Source organism: Etheostoma spectabile, chromosome 10 (genome assembly GCF_008692095.1).
Source record: "Etheostoma spectabile isolate EspeVRDwgs_2016 chromosome 10, UIUC_Espe_1.0, whole genome shotgun sequence".
Lineage (NCBI taxonomy): Eukaryota > Metazoa > Chordata > Actinopteri > Perciformes > Percidae > Etheostoma > Etheostoma spectabile.
The window spans coordinates 18502688-18519159 of record NC_045742.1 but is presented as its reverse complement, the minus strand read 5'-3'; the positions used below and the strand labels follow the sequence as shown (position 1 = coordinate 18519159).

Sequence of the window (16472 nt, the reverse complement as noted above, 5' to 3'; positions counted from 1 at the left end):
AAGATTTGGCAAATTTTTCATGGGCGCAACCCACATACTCAGCGCTCCGGCTCATCCCAAAAATGCATGTTCCTGACGTTATTTGAAAAGGAACTAAACAGGCTTTCCAGCAGTTAAAGATTTATTGCCAAAAAGCATTGTTACCACAGAGAAATAATCTACACTAACACAAATGTCCTTACTTTTTGTGCAAAGTTGTGGTTGCCTGTTGTTCCGCAAAATTAATGGATGGTTGTGTGCGTTGAGGACAACTGTGATAAAGTGGCCATTTATTTGTTTCAGATCTTGAGGATAAACAAACACATTGTCCTGCTTCCCTTTCAGTAATTTGATGGATCATTTGGTCTGTGTTGTGTATCTTTCTGTCTACGTGTTTCCAGGTTTTGCTTAATTGTGTGCATGTGCATGTGATTAGAGGTCTATCCACAAAAACAAATGAGCTGAGACAAACTCCTCCATGACTCCTGGTCACGACAAAGTACAAGTAAAGAAGTCCAGTTCACACAGCTGAGACTTTAACATGACTAACTGCTGTAAAATAACAGACTACACTAGATTAAGTTCAACAAAACAACGAGTTATATTACACTGGTCTCTTAAAAAGCATAAAAGACCTAGCACATTGATGCTTTTGTTATCACATGCTGGCAAGATGTACTGTGTAAAGTATAGTTTTGCCAAGATTCATGTTCCTGTTGCACAAAACACCCAATCATTTTTTTTTAGAGAACTGAACACATGTACATTCAAACAAAAGAGGAAGAGAGGTGTATCCAGAGAGAATGAAGAAAGGACAAAACAGTACCAATGGAAAGTTTTTTCCATCATTAAATATCTTTGTGGGAAAAAAAGGATGTGAAACTTTCAGTACCTGGTGTGACCCCCTGGAGATTCAACAACTTATAACCCCACCCTGCTGATAAATATATTACATGAACTTACATTTTCTGTATGGCTTTAACCATTCTTTTGTAGACTGTGTGTGTGTGTGTGTGTGTGTGTGTGTGTATCCTGACTTGTTCTGTAGAGTTTTCTGGTACAACCCAGAATTTATAGTTTTGTCAATCATTCCAACCATCCCTGGTCCAAACCATGTTACTGTCACCGTCGTGCTTCACAGTTGTGTTGAGGTGCTGGTATGCAGTTTGGTTCTCAGTTCTGTTTTGGACTCATCCATCCACAAAATATTCTTGCCTTTTGGTTTGTCCATATGTAAACTTTACATAGGCAGTAGTGTTCTTCTTGGAGAGTGGTGGCTTACTCCTTGCCATACGTCCATTCACATCATTCTTGTTCAGTATTGATGGTGGACTCATGAACATTGACATTAGCCAATACAAGAGAGGCCTGTAGATCCTCAGACTCTTGAAAAATTACTTGCTCTTTGATGGATTTTTGATAGAGGGTAACAGTGGTGTTGAATTTCCTCAAAAGTAGATTCATGAAGGCCAAACTCTTTGTAAATGATTATCCTTTTCCAGCCTGGCGACCAACACTTTGTCCGAGCTCAGCTGAATCTCCTTTAATCGAGGCATGGCACACTTCCACAAACCTGTGTGGTAAACACCAGACTTTGATAGTAAAGACCCAGGTTTATTTTTCTTTCAATAGGGCAGAGACTTCTAAACTCACACATGGGTGTCATCCCATTGATCAAAACCTACGGTGGCCCTGAGAGGCCACTGCACTGCAACTTAAGAAAGCACATGCAAATGGACCACACCACATTAAGAAAACACATTGCCAGGGTGCAATTTGCATGTGGTACGACATTTAATGTTGGATCATTTTGCTAAATAATGTGAAGATAAGATAAGATAAAAAAAAACACATGTATTGATCATCAGAGGGGAAATTAAGGATAAGTGAATATGTATATTCTTTGGGTATTATTTTTTATTCTTTTACAGAAATTCTAAAGGTTTAAAAAACAGCCCTGTACCTTCATCAGTACACAAACAACCTGCCGTTCATCACTGCAGAACTGAGTCTCATTGAAGATAATGGCTCTAACAACAGCTTGTTGTGAATGGTAAATTATACTCTGTGAGAACTCTGATGAAAGCTTCTCACATCTTAATTGTAACACTGTTTTCTTTCCTGAAGATTTATGTGTCAACCAACCTTGAGCTAATCCTTCTGTCCATCCTGACTCTCTTTCTAATCTTACTACATGTCATCTCACATCAGCAATTGTTAGAAAATGTGTATATCCTTGTGTGTCTCATCAAACCTTTAGAACATTGTGAAAGCTTGCTTCGTTGCTTTCAGAGTGAAATCCCAGAGGTGAAGCCAGTAGATGATAGAATACAAACCACAAAATCATTGTGATCGGATTGTTTCAAACAAAGCTGTCAACACTGCTTTCAAAAAAATGCACCTGTTCCAATAGACATGACATCAGCAGTAAAATGGTTCCAGAAAACATGACTACATCACACATTTTTCACATTCACACCTTGTAATTCTGCTGTCTAATGTTACATTGAAAACACACTGACATTGATAAATGTCTTTCAAATCTGTTGGCAGAGGTTCTCTTTGTTGATCTTCAAAGACACTTTCCAGCTACTGTGGTAAATAATCATCCCGCAGTAAAAGTCACTGTCACACAGGTCTGTTGGATCAGTTCTTTTTGGTTAGCGTGCTCTGGCTCCCATCAGCTAAGTCTTTAAGCCTGCTCTGCTGTTGGTCCGAAGACAAAACAACAAACCAGAGTGTACAGAATGTTCACTCGACCTGCTTTGGCTAATGGACTGATTATGTTTCTTTTGCTAAAATGTTTTGGCTCGTATATATTACCCTATATAACCCTAACCCACCTTCTGTGTTTCTGACTTATAGCCATAACAACACAGTGTTAACTTTAGCAATTGTTTTACCTGAGCCCACAATGCGGACACAGTAGTATTCAATGATAAAGAGAGTTGCAGGTGATTTCAAAACAAAAAAAGATTTCCAAGGCCAGGAGATGTTTTTTTCATGTTGATTTTTTGTTGTTTTGTAGTCCTGCTCAAAGATATTGCCTCTCTCTCTCTCTCTCTCTCTCTCTCTCTCTCTCTCTCTTTCTGCCTTCACACTAAGATGCAATTTCAGCCATGTTTGTTTTGGTTCAGTTTAATTAAAGTCCCAGGAAGCTCAGTCATCTTCAACACTGACCAAATTACAACGAGTAGTCGGGGCAGGAGGACAAGATTTAATATTATCTGGCAGAGGCCAGAGTACTCTTCACTTTTAATTAGAGAGTTAATCATTTTCAGCTGGCGAAACACAACTCAACCATCTCACAAGCACCGGGTCGTTGAGTTGATGGCTCTTCTTGAAAGTGTTACACTGAAACCATCAATCATCTCAGATCCTACATACTCGTACTGAACTTGGGTTAACTTTTTTGTCTCGTGTACCTATGTCTTTTCTTGCGTTCATTAAATATGCCAGTTTTTTTGAACACATCGTTCATTTGAAAATCAAGCATACATTTGAATACAAAATGATAGAATACTAGATGAATGATGGGAAATTTGGGCAAATGCACTTAATATACAAAATGACCATGCCATTGACATTATCTACACTGGTAGGCTAGTTTTGTTTTTTTATTAATATAAATAAATGTATATAAATATAACATATTTGTAACATACTGTATTAGTGTGGAGTGAGAAGCTTGATTAAAAAGTACAAGAATTATAGTGACAAATGCATCCTAGACCTACAGGTAAAGTTTTAATTGACGATCTAAAGAAGATCATAATCCCTTGTGTGTTTTTTTGTCTGGTATTATATCTGGAAATCAGGCTGCTGGGCTAATGTTTTCTACTTTTCCCTCCAGTCCTGCTTTCAGTGTTCTATTCTTTTTACATTCTGGACATCATGATTGCCGATCTGTTATGTTGATGTCAGATTCCTGATGCAAGCTTCTTTTCTCACTAACTTCTGTGTTATTGCATATTTCAGTTGTTTAATATTTTTTACAGAAAAAAGTGTATTTATTATAAAACAATTGTGTTTTTTTTATCCCATATAATGCAAATAGAAAAATGTCTCCTCTGTTTCACTGTTGTTGTTTCCAGTGTGGTACACAATGTTTAACCACTGGCTGTGGAAAGCCTGAAAAAACAAATCAAGAAATCAAGCAATGTATCAACACATTATGCAAGATTTATTGTCAACCCGAAGCTTGAAGTATTTCCCAACACAGCCCAAATTGCACATGACCCAAAGGTTAGCACAATTCCAAGTGTTATTGTATCCTTTACTTTGTGTATATGTAATTCTACATTTCGTCATAGCGACAAACCTATTTATCAAAACAGTTGAGAAATTGAAGGCATTACCATGATGCTGCATAGTTTCAAATAATGGTAAAAAATTGCTCTGAATCAGGATGATAATGCTGTTAAACTTCCTGTTTAAACAAGAATAAATTACACATTATGTGAATGCATCTGACAGAAAGTATGACTGCCTTAGTTGGCGTTGAGCAATACCGAACCTGCTGTTAAAACGACCTTCACTACCAGCCTGCAGGCAATAACAGCAGCAACAACACAAAGAGCATTAACACACATATTTGAAATCAACCGCCCACTTTGCCCTGCAGGGAGAAAGCTTACTTTGCCCTAAAAACTCTGAAACCATTTCAGTGATAAGACCTTTTCAAACACACATTTCTATCTCCATGCAAATAGTAGCAAAGATAATAGAACAGTTTTTATAATAATGCAGCTATTTGACGCTTTAGGTTAAACAGCAATGGAAGATTTCAGTAATAATTAGCCGGGGCTGTAGTCAAAGAAGGAGAAGTGTGAGTCAAGATCAAGTCCAAAGAGGTTCAAGTCCAAGTCAAGGCCAAGTCCAAATGAGAGAGAGTTAATTCTGAGATACAGAATAAAAAGAGTCCTCTTCAAAACCACTTACTTACATTCATAATTTATGTAATGTGAGAAGTGTATATCTTCTATTTCAAGATGATAACTTTGCTTTATTGTTTGTAATAATTAAAGCAAGTGCAGCGTAACATGTTGTAGGATCAAATCAAGCCAAATTATTTACATAAAATTTAAAATAGAAATGTTCCCATTCTTGAACTTATCACTTGTCCTGAAGAATTCATAGTACAAAGTGCTCGCTGACATTGTGTCTGTGGCCAAAAGGAAAATGATGGATACCTGATGATTGAGGTATATGACGCAGCCAGGCGTTTACCAGCTGACCAATCTCAATGCCTGTTCTAGATGGATTTTGAATTGAACTAACACCTGTTTTCTAAACGAGCGCGCTTCATCAATGCTTTAGTTCTGAGGGAAGTTACTTTAGAATAAAAGCATATAGTGATGGACTTGGTCAACACCAGCTAGACTATTTGGTGAGTCCAATGGGCGAGTCAAGTCTGAGTCCAAATACCAACGAGTCCAAGACAAGGCAGAGACAACAGATAAGCATCTTGAGTGCTACAGCCCTGTAATTACATCCATGTGTGTAAGTTTAATTTAAATTTTAAATATTCTCTAAATAGGATCTCCACTTGTTTTAGCAATGAGAGGTAACCTGGACTGCACCGAGAAATGCTCAAGCCGTCACCTCCATTACTATTTAACAAGCTACCTTATCAGCTGGGAGAGATACACCTCTCCTAATGATACTTCTTAAAGCACAAAGGGGTTTCAGATATTACACTTTACCATACATTTTGCTTCACTCTACAATGGCCACCAAGGTCTGATTCTGTGGTAGTATGTGCAGGCATGCAGATCTATCACCGAGTTGTATCAAAACAAAGGTTCTCATTCAAATGCACCCTCACAACTCTGTTATGCACGGCCATAGCTTAGTTATTAGAAGAACAAATGCAAACACATAAAACAAAACGTGCATGACATGAATATTACCATGCATAAGTGGCCAATTGGATTTGTGGCAAAGTAAAAGTACATTTGGCCCAGTGGATGAGACTGAAACAGGAGTGCAGCATTTTCTGCAGGCTAGGGTAAACGTGTTCTCCCATAATGCCCACACAATGCTAACTTAACAGCCACCGGCCAGGTTTTTTTTGTGAGAGGCTGAATGATAATGGATCACGTTCAGTTCTGTTGCTGTGTGTTGCTGTGTTTTGAATTTGACACCGAAGCATGAATTTGTGGAACCTGCATGAATTGATAACTCGATCAGGTAGCAAATCCTGATGTCTTAACCCTTGTATTGTCTTCACTTTTGGGACCCTCTCGTATCCCTCGGGTCAAATTGACCCATGACTTATTTGGGGTTTTAAAAACAATTCTGAGATAAAATTTTCCTTCATAATTTATAAACAAATATTGTCTTTATCTCAATTTCAAACAATTAAGATAACATATATGTTTAGGGAATGCAATGTCTCTACTAGCACACAATTAAAAATGGGAAGTGCGATTCGGTTTTTGCCATAAGGTTGTAATTCATGTTAAAAATCCACGATGGAAAAAACATAAGTGGTCACATCCAGAATAATTTTCGGAATTGAGTGAGGAATACAAGTTTATCACAGAAAATGACGTAAGGCCATTCATTTTCAGGTAGAAAAATTTTACTTGTACCATTTTTCTCCTTGAAAAAAATTAAAATGGGTCAATTTGACCCAAATACCATACAAGGGTTAAGCCATATGTGAATCATTTTGTATGTATTTACATGTAAACCTCTGGCTGAGTCTTGTTCACATAATGAACCCGTACATCCTATAGTTTCCAACATAGTTGCAGCTTTTTGTTAGCACAGAATCTTTATGATGTATGTTATTATGTTTCTGAATAGAATAAATGGATTTATGATAATTTAATAATACTTTAGGGTTACAAAGGTCATGTTTACCAAGTAAAAAAGTGTTTTAAAGTAATACATTCCTGCATTTCACCACTCTTTTCTAAGAAAACTTTAGAAGCAAAGCAATTTTTTTAAAAATTCTTTTTATACTTAATTCTTCGTATACTGCGATCGCTTCAGAAAGTAATCTGGATTCATTGCCTTTATATTGCGTTTTGAAGTGAGTTTACCATAACATTATTTATAATTATTAAGTGATTTTGTAAGACATATGAATTAATCTAACAACTTTGAAATGAAAGCTATTTGTAATTATTGCTGGAAGTAGGACAGTGAAGACATTGGTTTCACTTTACAATATAACTCTTGTGTTGTTTCAGCAGTAATGATGTCTCCTAACCAGAATTTTGATTACGTGTATTGTAATCACTTCGAGAAATGCTCTGACAACGTCTAACACAGCAAGAGTAAGCTGCTGATAAATTTTTGCTGCATCAGCACCATGGGTAGTGAAGCAAAATGCTTTGGAAGCAAAATCTGAGGGCTAGAGGGTTGAAATGGTTCATAAAATTAGCTATTGAAGAATGTGATGTAACTTCAGCCCTACATGAAGCAAGTTGTGCCTACACAGCAGAATGACATCACTTTTGAATCTCTTAAGGGATTGACTTCTCACACACACACACACACACACACACACACACACACACACACACACACACACACACACACACAGATGCATTGATGTACAGTAAGAAATTAGATTCCACCGAATAGGATCACATAATGGAGCATTTCACAGAAAAAAAATGAATTGCAGAGATAGTGAAGAAAGGAGGCCATTTTAGGTGTTAATATTTATCAGATAATGTAGTCGCTGTAAGTCCTTGGATTCGAGGGCCTAGCAGGACCGTGACCCGACCCTGCTGGACTCCAACACTGATCCAAACTCACTGTCACAAGAATTCCCTTAAGGATCAATAAAGTTCTATTTTTTCTTAAACTGCAGTTCCCTCTGCTCAGTCCTTCTCAGACTGCTCTCTACATCAGACTCAGCAACGTGAGGCAAACTCTGTCCAGACGGCCATGTCTGGTGGCTGTATCTCATATAAAAAAAAAAGAACTTTAAAGAGCATGGGAGGATCAGAAGAGAGAGACAAAGCTGCTTTTGTTGAAACAAAGTGTCTGGCGGGTACGTTTAAAGATTATGAGGTCCTTGAACAGGCAAAATAAAAGGACACATGTTCCTACTGAAAAAGTTCTTTCAAGTAAGACACAAGAATGTAAGAAGTCTCTCTTTTTGGAAGTTCTGAACACCAATTACAATGCAATTTACCAACAGAGACAAACTAGTTATTAATTTAACGTGTACTTTCATCTGTTTGCAAAACACTGACACCTTAAAAGTGAAGTTGTACTTTATTTGAATATATATATATATATATATATATATATATATTTTTGTGTTTTTATTTACTTCATCGACTACTTGGTACAATATATATACACAGTATATATTATATATATATATATATATATATATATATATATATATATATATATATATAATATTATTATATATAAATTGGCAGCCTTTTAGGGAGTCTTCAGGGAGTAATTTCTTCAATTTCAATTGTTATTGTGCATCAGAAAAAACAGCACATATCATATTCACACATTCAACAACACCTCCCAAGTGTGCACTCACACACGCACACACACACACACACACACACACACAAAGAAGTAGAAGCTAACGTGATGATTATTGAATCATTTGTAGTGTCTGCATGTATCCAGTCGCCCACCTACACTTATATAATAAGTGAGTACGAGGTATTTTATCATAATGATCAAACATTTATCCACTCAGTAATAAGATTGTTTTATCATTATAATATGGGCTACCAAAAGTGCTCTTTTCTTTTTTGGACTAACAGACAACGTGAAATAGATGAGCGTTGCACCCAGGACTGCTGAATCCTGGGACATTTAAGCACTAAGTTTATCAGTTTTATTTTCACTTATATACATTTGCAGCAAGAAATATTGTTGGCTAGTTAAAGCTGCGCTGTGGATTTTCTTGAAAAGTGGACTTGTTTGCATTTTGTGTTTCTCGCCCAAACTGCGGGCCTTTTTTTTTTTTACTTCACTACCTTTGTCATTGCATTGCTACCTTTTTTTGGCAAATCACATTAATGTTTTGAAACCAAAAGCAGGAATGGGTGCTTTCGTGTGCACAAACAAAATGTGCCCAAAATCACTGCTCTATGGCACCACTAGTGGTCAAAAACTCCTCAGTGTACCTTTAATGCAGTTCCTAAATCGTGCTGTTTATGTATCATTAAATGCGTTTCAAAGTTCATTATTGAGCTCGACAACAGGTAACAAAAACGCATTAAGTAGCTGTTCTGGAGATTGTGATCATATCATATGATCTTCATCAGTAGGGGAAGCTTGCTCAGCTGGATGGAAATCAAACATGGATGAAAATCTCATGCTGTGCTCATGATGTTTAGCCTAGTTTGGGGAGGATCTTCTGATTATCAATCAATTTATAATCAAAAAATTGAGTTACTTTCAAAGCATTATAAAATGGATTTTCTCAGTTCCAACTCTCGCACGATATTATATTCAACATGCAGTGTAAAAGTTGTTTGACTACAGTGGAGTGCTGTTGCACCTTTCTAACCCTTTTAATTTAAGCACCCTTACACCTGGTCTGCTCTCATCCAGAAAGTCCAGGACTGGGTTGTCATAAGCCAGCTGTGCCTTCCCCTGGGCAGGCTCTTTCTGCGTGTTGACAGAGGTCGCCTGTGTCGATATATGCTCCTCTTCTTCTCCCTGCTCCTCCTCGCTTGCCGAGCTGCAGCAGACGGTTGCCTTGGTGATGAGGCGGTCGAGCGGTTTGAGAGAGTGCATCCACTGGGGCAGGAAGTCCCAGCTCTGGAGCTTAGAGGGCAGGTGGCGAGGACTACGAGTCTGCATCACATTTACCAAGGCGATGAAGATGGTCACCCCCAGGAAAGGAGCCCCAACGCCAGCCATCACCCGCCAGCCTGCCAGCGAGAGGCCCAGCACAAGCGAGGGCAGAAGCAAGAAGCAAAGGAGAAGGTACAAGACCGCAAACCAGCGGTACTTGGCAGTGCGCTCACCCAGGACACGAGCCATCCTTATCGGCAGGCGCATGAAAGGAAAAGGATACCACAGCAGAATGCCAAAGACGTTGAAGAAAAGGTGACACAGAGCAATCTACATACAAAGACAAGATGAAGAGATACAGGGGTGCTAAATAATGTTATTAACAGTCAAAGTGTGTTGTCCTATCCAATGACAATTGTGTTAATCCAATGACACCAGATAATTCCAGTTTTTACCGTTTAGTCTCAGAGAAGACTAACAAAAACCTCCCTGACACTTAGTTACCTCCATCTTATTTATGCATAATTCCTATTTCATAAATATACATACATTATCATAATCTACCATCTGTGGTTAATTTGTTGTAAAAATATTTTTGTTTGTGTAGAAAAAATGTATTTGTTGACTCCCTTAGTGTTGTCTCGCTGCCTGTGTCCATCCCCCTCGCTGAGAGGCATATATGGTATCACTGGAAAATATATTCGTTAAATTATGTTTTTTGGTTTTAAGTGGGAGGGTGGTGCTAATGATGCCTTCACTTTGCTTTTCTCATTTTCTTGCAGTTTAAAAATGCCTGTTGTATCTGATAAAACACTGGCTTACTTGTATGGCTGCTGCTAGCTTGTTCCCAGGACTGGCCAGAGCGGCCAGCAGGGCAGTGGCTGTGGTGCCAATGTTGGAGCCAAGGGTGAGAGGATAGGCTCGCTCCAGGCTGATCACACCAATACCTGAGGGAGGCGACAGAAACAAAGGAAACTAGGGAAGTAAAAAAAAAACAGGAAATTATATAGCTGCTATAGTATCCACTTTTTTCTCAGAAACTTGTTGATGCACTTAACACTTTTGTGTTAAGACTGAGCGTCAATGATAAACATTTGTCAAAGCTACACTGATTTGTCTTAAAAAGTGGAAATGTTTACAGTTTTGTACTACAGTTTTGAGCAGTTGATAAAATCGGAATCCAGTGCCTCCACGTGGACAAGACGCAAGAATCTTTGTTTTGAAATGTTAAAACAGTTTGACTCAAATCTCATCTCAGATAAATAGACAAAATATAAAATCATTCATACTTGGTTTTAAAGATGAACAAAAGCCAATTTTTGAAAAAGCAATAGAGGAATCATAGAGGCTGAAATACAACTTTGCCAGATATGATGACGAATGACGTGGCTGCTTGACAGCAAGTGAAGACCACAGTAAGGCAATGCTGCTAATCTGCTAGAAATAGTTATACAACTACTGAAATTGTATGCAAGTGGTTTCTGTCAGTTTATGTTCAATACATGATATGAAGACATGGTAACAGCGGGGGTTGAAGGGGAGGTAGAGCTAAAGTAAAAGAAACAAATACTTAATTGAGTAGATCTGAGGATTGTAAATCATCCATGTCTATGGTCTCTTGCCCTTTAGCTTTTTTCTCCAAGCTGCTTAATTACTCCTGTTTAAAAGAAGACATGATTCCCATCTCACATTTATCACAGAGTTGCAGGCTGATGACTCAGTCATCACTGATTTTACATGCTTCATTTAGCCAGTGGCATACAGTGCCGGTTATGCAACATGTTCTTACAAAAATCACAAGACTCAATCAGTGGAAATAAGAAGGTTAATGTCCTTATTTGGCCCCATGTAGCTGGCAAATGAGCTATTAGCCATCAAAAAAATCTGAGGTATGTTCTTTCCTGTATGAGAACACATCCATTTTAATTAGCCATTAAATGAATAAAAGGAGCAATCTGGTAAACCTTTGCTCATTGTACAGTTCACAGTTTATTGTTGTAGCTGTACGTGTCTGTTTAGAGGTTGTGGTTGTTTGAATTTATAACTTGGTGGCCTTCGAAACAACAGCCCAGTTTACGAGCTAATAGATTACAGTGGTAATTCTTTCAGGGTTGATTGACAGTCAAAGGTGTTTGCTATTGTTCTTTCTCTCTCTGCCACAAAAACTTGAAAAAACAAAGTATTCACATAAGCTCATGTCCATGTGAAACATTAAAAAAATGATCATTTAAGCTTACAAAATGCAGTGGCGAACCTCAAATGCCAGAAGCAGAGTCCAAGCAAGCACCATGACTGATCACTTCTGCACAGTGCTGGTCCACTCGAGAATAAGATCTAATATTCTGCACAGTTAGAGTCTACTTTGATAAGACATTACAAGAGAATCCCTGAAGGCTTGCACCAAATGAAACATAACTGCGGGCTCAGAAGGAGAAGAAAGTTCACATCAGTCTAAGCTTTAGACTGGGCAGATGCTACTATCAAACATTTACTAAGAGATCACCCAACACAAACTGAAGAAAACTAACTAAGCAGCAAAGTCAGGTTGGACAGTGAGAAGTACGAATGACATGTGAACGGTAAACTAAAGTTATTAACCTCTCAGAAAATTAAAGTTATGAATATGAACAATCTCAGTGCTTTGCTGCACTCTTAATTATATCTAAGTGCTCTGTTGCTTTTTGGATGTTATGTGTTATGTGATCCACAGTGCCATATCCTTTAATCCTATATGCACAGAAAGTCCACATGCATAATGTGTCGCTCTGCATACTACTTCTAAATCCCAAGGAAAAAATGCAATGAAAGACTATAATGAATGAGTAGAATCTGCTATGAGAATCATAGCTATTGATATAGAACCAACAAAAGTATCACTAATTACCCATCAGGTTGGCACGATTAACTGTTCAAATTGCCTGAAAGTATTTCTATTGAGAGAATAAAGTGGTGGACAGGGATGAAATACTTGTTTAGCATTACTCACATATCTTTCATACTGTAATAACCATTACGATGCTGCTACATGGTTTCACACTCACACAGAGGTGATAAAAGTGTACACAGTTATAGTGATATTATTCAGCCTTAATCGCTGGGGGTGTTTCACAATGGTTTGGCCTAGTGTGCTCACTGAGGTGGGTGGCGGTCAAGAACAAGGAAGATAGTATGCATCCAAGAGAGTAAAACAAGCTATTTTTCTCCAAAAAGGTCACCAAGAATTTATAAAGTTTTAATGCTAACCCTAACTGACAACACAAACAGAACAAAGAGCATTTCTTTAATATCTTTCGAGCAGCTTTGAATACTGTACCACACGTCACCCACCTATCAGGGGAGTCATGGCTGACGTAAAGACAGAGCTGCTCTGGACCACAAATGTTACCCCTGCACCGACAAACATGGCCATGTATCCTGACAGCCACCCACACGGATATGGCAGGTCTGTTGAGATAAAGAGAGTAAAAATGGAAATTACCCACATGCATATTGAACACATTAAAGCTGCTACATGTTAAAGTGTTGTGTAAAACCAGCAGCTCAAAAGCATGCCCACCTGTGTTGATGACTTTATGGATAACCTTTGCAACTTGGCCTTTAAGCAGAGAGTTGAGCAGCTTAACCAGAAGCAGCAGACAGGTGCAGAGGACAGCCAGAGAGCCTGCCAGAAGAATCAGGCCCACCGTGAGGTCTGACAGCCCGGTAGACACAAACAAATGCCTACCTGCAGAGTGACAGGACCAGCAATCATGAGGAAATTATCCCACAAGCACACAGGCTCACTACATTTATAACAGGGCTAACACTGAAAAGAAATGCATACTAAAAATGCAAGGTACAATTCACAAGAGAGGGTGGGTTACAGATAACATTGAGTTTGAACTCACACTTTAGTGACGACTGGGACAAGTCATGACTGGGGCCACAGTTTCCAGTGCTCACGTTGCCAGTGGACTGCAGGAAGAAAGGAAGGAAGGAAGGAAGGAAGGAAGGAAGGAAGGAAGGAAGGAAGGAAGGAAGGAAGGAAGGAAGAAGCATCTGTGATCAAACAAATTAGCATCACATTTTTCACTGGCAGCAGTGTCAGGCTCTATTTGGCGCCAGAGTGTGACACAATGTGTCTGCATGTGCAGGAGACAGCATTGGAGACAGGGCCATTACCATAACAAGGTCAGTCTGGCACCATTCTTTCACCAGGCTCCTGTTCCTCATGTCCTCATTTCCCATGGCAATGCCTGTGATCACACACTTGTCCAGCTGAGGGTGAAAGAAGAAATAGTTATCATTTTTTCATATCAATGATTCAAATGAGAGTAAAACTTCCAGTCCTTCAACCAGAAAGCCCAACAAAGCCATATGTTCAATTCCCCTTGCAGCCAAGACACCTAGCTCCGCCCCCTTAGTTACTGTTGCTGTGCATATCAAGCGTCCCAACCTTGCACTGTTAAAACAGTAATAATATAAAAATTAGTTAATTATTATATGTAGATAAAAGAATAACAGTGGCAGATTTACAGCTCAAAATTCTCAGTACTTTTTAAAACAAAGGGTCCTTGAGTTTAAGGAGAGGTAGACAAAAGCAGGCTTGTCATTTGTAGCCTGGAACAAGATATTTGCCAGCTGAAACGGCAACTGATGCAGTTCTTATCAGCTGTACCTAATTAAGCTAACGTTGTCTACATGAGTTAGTTTGAAACGTGAAGCTAACGCTACATGTTCCAGGCAAAAAGTTAGCATCCTCACTAGTTCATGATCCATGTAGAAAACATATAGTACCAGCATTGCTCTTGTATTGCAGTTTAGAGCTCTGTAAATTCTTTAAATACAGAGTGGACTCTTAATACACAAATCCATTGACAGACCTGCTATGACTACTTGCTTACAGTGGCTAAGCTATGATTGGACAATCACTGTTTGGAGAAGGGGTTTGGCAAATGGTCAATGACAAAAATGCTGACTGGCTGATAGTTTTACTTGTATGATTAGCTTGGTGACTGGCTCGGTGATGACTTTGAGCAGCTCGGGTGCTTCTTCCCCTGGTTGAAGCTTGAAGCTGGTGACCAGGACGTGTGACAGCCGGGCCATAAGGCCACTCGCCACCTCCAGCGGAAGCAGAACCAGCACCGACAGCCAGTTGAAGCAGTCGTGGATTGTGGCCCCAGCAAAAGCACTGCAGTGGTTCACAATCATTTTGTATGTTAAGTAAGGTCAGCCTGACCAACTACTCAAAATGATTGCTTGCTAATCTGCTTTTCGTGGCTCAACTTTTTTGATGTGTGTGATGTAACAAGCATTTTAGTTTTTACTTTTTGTTCATTTTACCAGACACAGATTAAGCAACATGCCATCTGTTCAGTGTTGTATATTTTCAAGGGTTACTGATGTGGGATCAATGTGGATTGGTGCCATTATTGTCACTGAAATTACACTCAAATGTAGGCTGAAAGAAGGCTTTCTCGTCTCTATTTTCTACTCTGCACTTTTAACACTCTCATTATTCTTTCGTTCATCTCCACACTTATCCCCTTCTATTTTCCATTTCTATTTCTTCTTCCCTGCTCTTCAGCTTCCCCTCCACTTATCCTCTGCCTTGCCCCCTTTCTTCACTCACCGTTGAAACTCAGTCCTCTCTGCTGCTTGCATCATTGCCACAATGGTGTTTGTGACTGAAGTCCCAATATTGGTCCCCATGATGATTGGAACAGCTGACCGCACTTCTAGCACTGTAAAGTGAGACCAAAGCTCAGCGGTTCCTTTCAATTGAAAGTCATCATTCTTAAAACTGTATGCATGTATGCAGTTGTGTAGATATGTATACAAAATAAAACGTTGTAATTGGATAAACGTCTGCTTCATTGTGAATGGGGGTGCAAGGTGAAATGGAGGCAACTTGGTCTTCGCTCTCTGAAGGAAGGTTAGCTATGTTCACGCCTGCACGTCTATATAGACACACATCCATTTCTTCACATTGATTCTTTTGCATCTCTTTTTGTCTTTAATAATGACCTATAAGTCTCTAGGTCTCTTATAGAAAGGAGAGCAGAAGCAGAGTGGATGCTCCTGCATACTGACATCATTCACTTTAACCACTTTAATGAAACAAGACCTCGGAGCCTGCACTCATTAGAAACTGACAGGTCATAACCTCACTGTGTAAGGATCTTTTGAGGCATGATAAACGTGATGTGGACTGACTGAGATGGTGGGAGATTACGCAGTGTGAAGGGTTTGATTTCATCATCTTTCTTGCCTGATATCAGACAGAAAATCAACTTGTTACACTCCATTTCCATCTTCAGTCTGACATTGTCTCCACTCTAACCAATTTCCGTGGGTGAGTGGAAAATGCTTTTCCTGAACTAGTAACTAGAGCCAAACATATCTGCCTGAATCTAACGTCATTTTAAGTTGACACTGATGCGTAGCCATACAAAAAACTGGAAAACTGGATTAAATAAAAAAATAAATAAAATTGCTAAATTGATGCCATCTGTGAAAAAACTGAAGTTAAAGAGATGATGGCTTCTACAAATTGATATTGATCTTAAAAACACCTTAAAATCCACGGTGGATTACATCAAGAGGCGTAAACTGAAGGCTTTGCCTTGGCCTTTACAATCTCTTGACCTCTAAATAATTGAAAATCTATGGATAGACCTTAAAAAAGCAGTGCGTGACAGACAGCCCAGAAATCTCAAAGAATTGTTAGACTTTTGTAAAGAAGAATGGGCGAAGATACCTCAAACAAG

General features: G+C 38.8%; 1 protein-coding gene and 1 long non-coding RNA gene across 2 annotated transcripts in view; both read right to left on the bottom strand.

Annotated features, from left to right (window-relative positions):
* Positions 1-5056: 5056 nt before the first annotated feature.
* On the bottom strand, positions 5057-5452 carry LOC116697244 (uncharacterized). The gene is made up of 2 exons (XR_004333973.1): positions 5411-5452; positions 5057-5292 (listed from the first exon to the last, which is right to left on the bottom strand). It is a non-coding gene; the product is annotated as an uncharacterized LOC116697244 (long non-coding RNA).
* A 3225-nt stretch (positions 5453-8677) lies between these two features.
* slc34a1b (solute carrier family 34 member 1b) overlaps positions 8678-16472 on the bottom strand; it is an 11110-nt gene continuing 3315 nt past the window's right edge. Inside the window, exons 6-13 of the mRNA XM_032528504.1 lie at positions 15335-15446; positions 14698-14893; positions 13885-13980; positions 13611-13677; positions 13280-13447; positions 13051-13167; positions 10546-10670; positions 8678-10053 (exon numbers count right to left, since the gene is read on the bottom strand). Of these exons, the coding sequence (XP_032384395.1) occupies positions 9463-10053; positions 10546-10670; positions 13051-13167; positions 13280-13447; positions 13611-13677; positions 13885-13980; positions 14698-14893; positions 15335-15446 (1472 nt within the window). The 3' untranslated portion in view covers positions 8678-9462. The remainder of the gene's footprint in view (positions 10054-10545; positions 10671-13050; positions 13168-13279; positions 13448-13610; positions 13678-13884; positions 13981-14697; positions 14894-15334; positions 15447-16472) is intronic.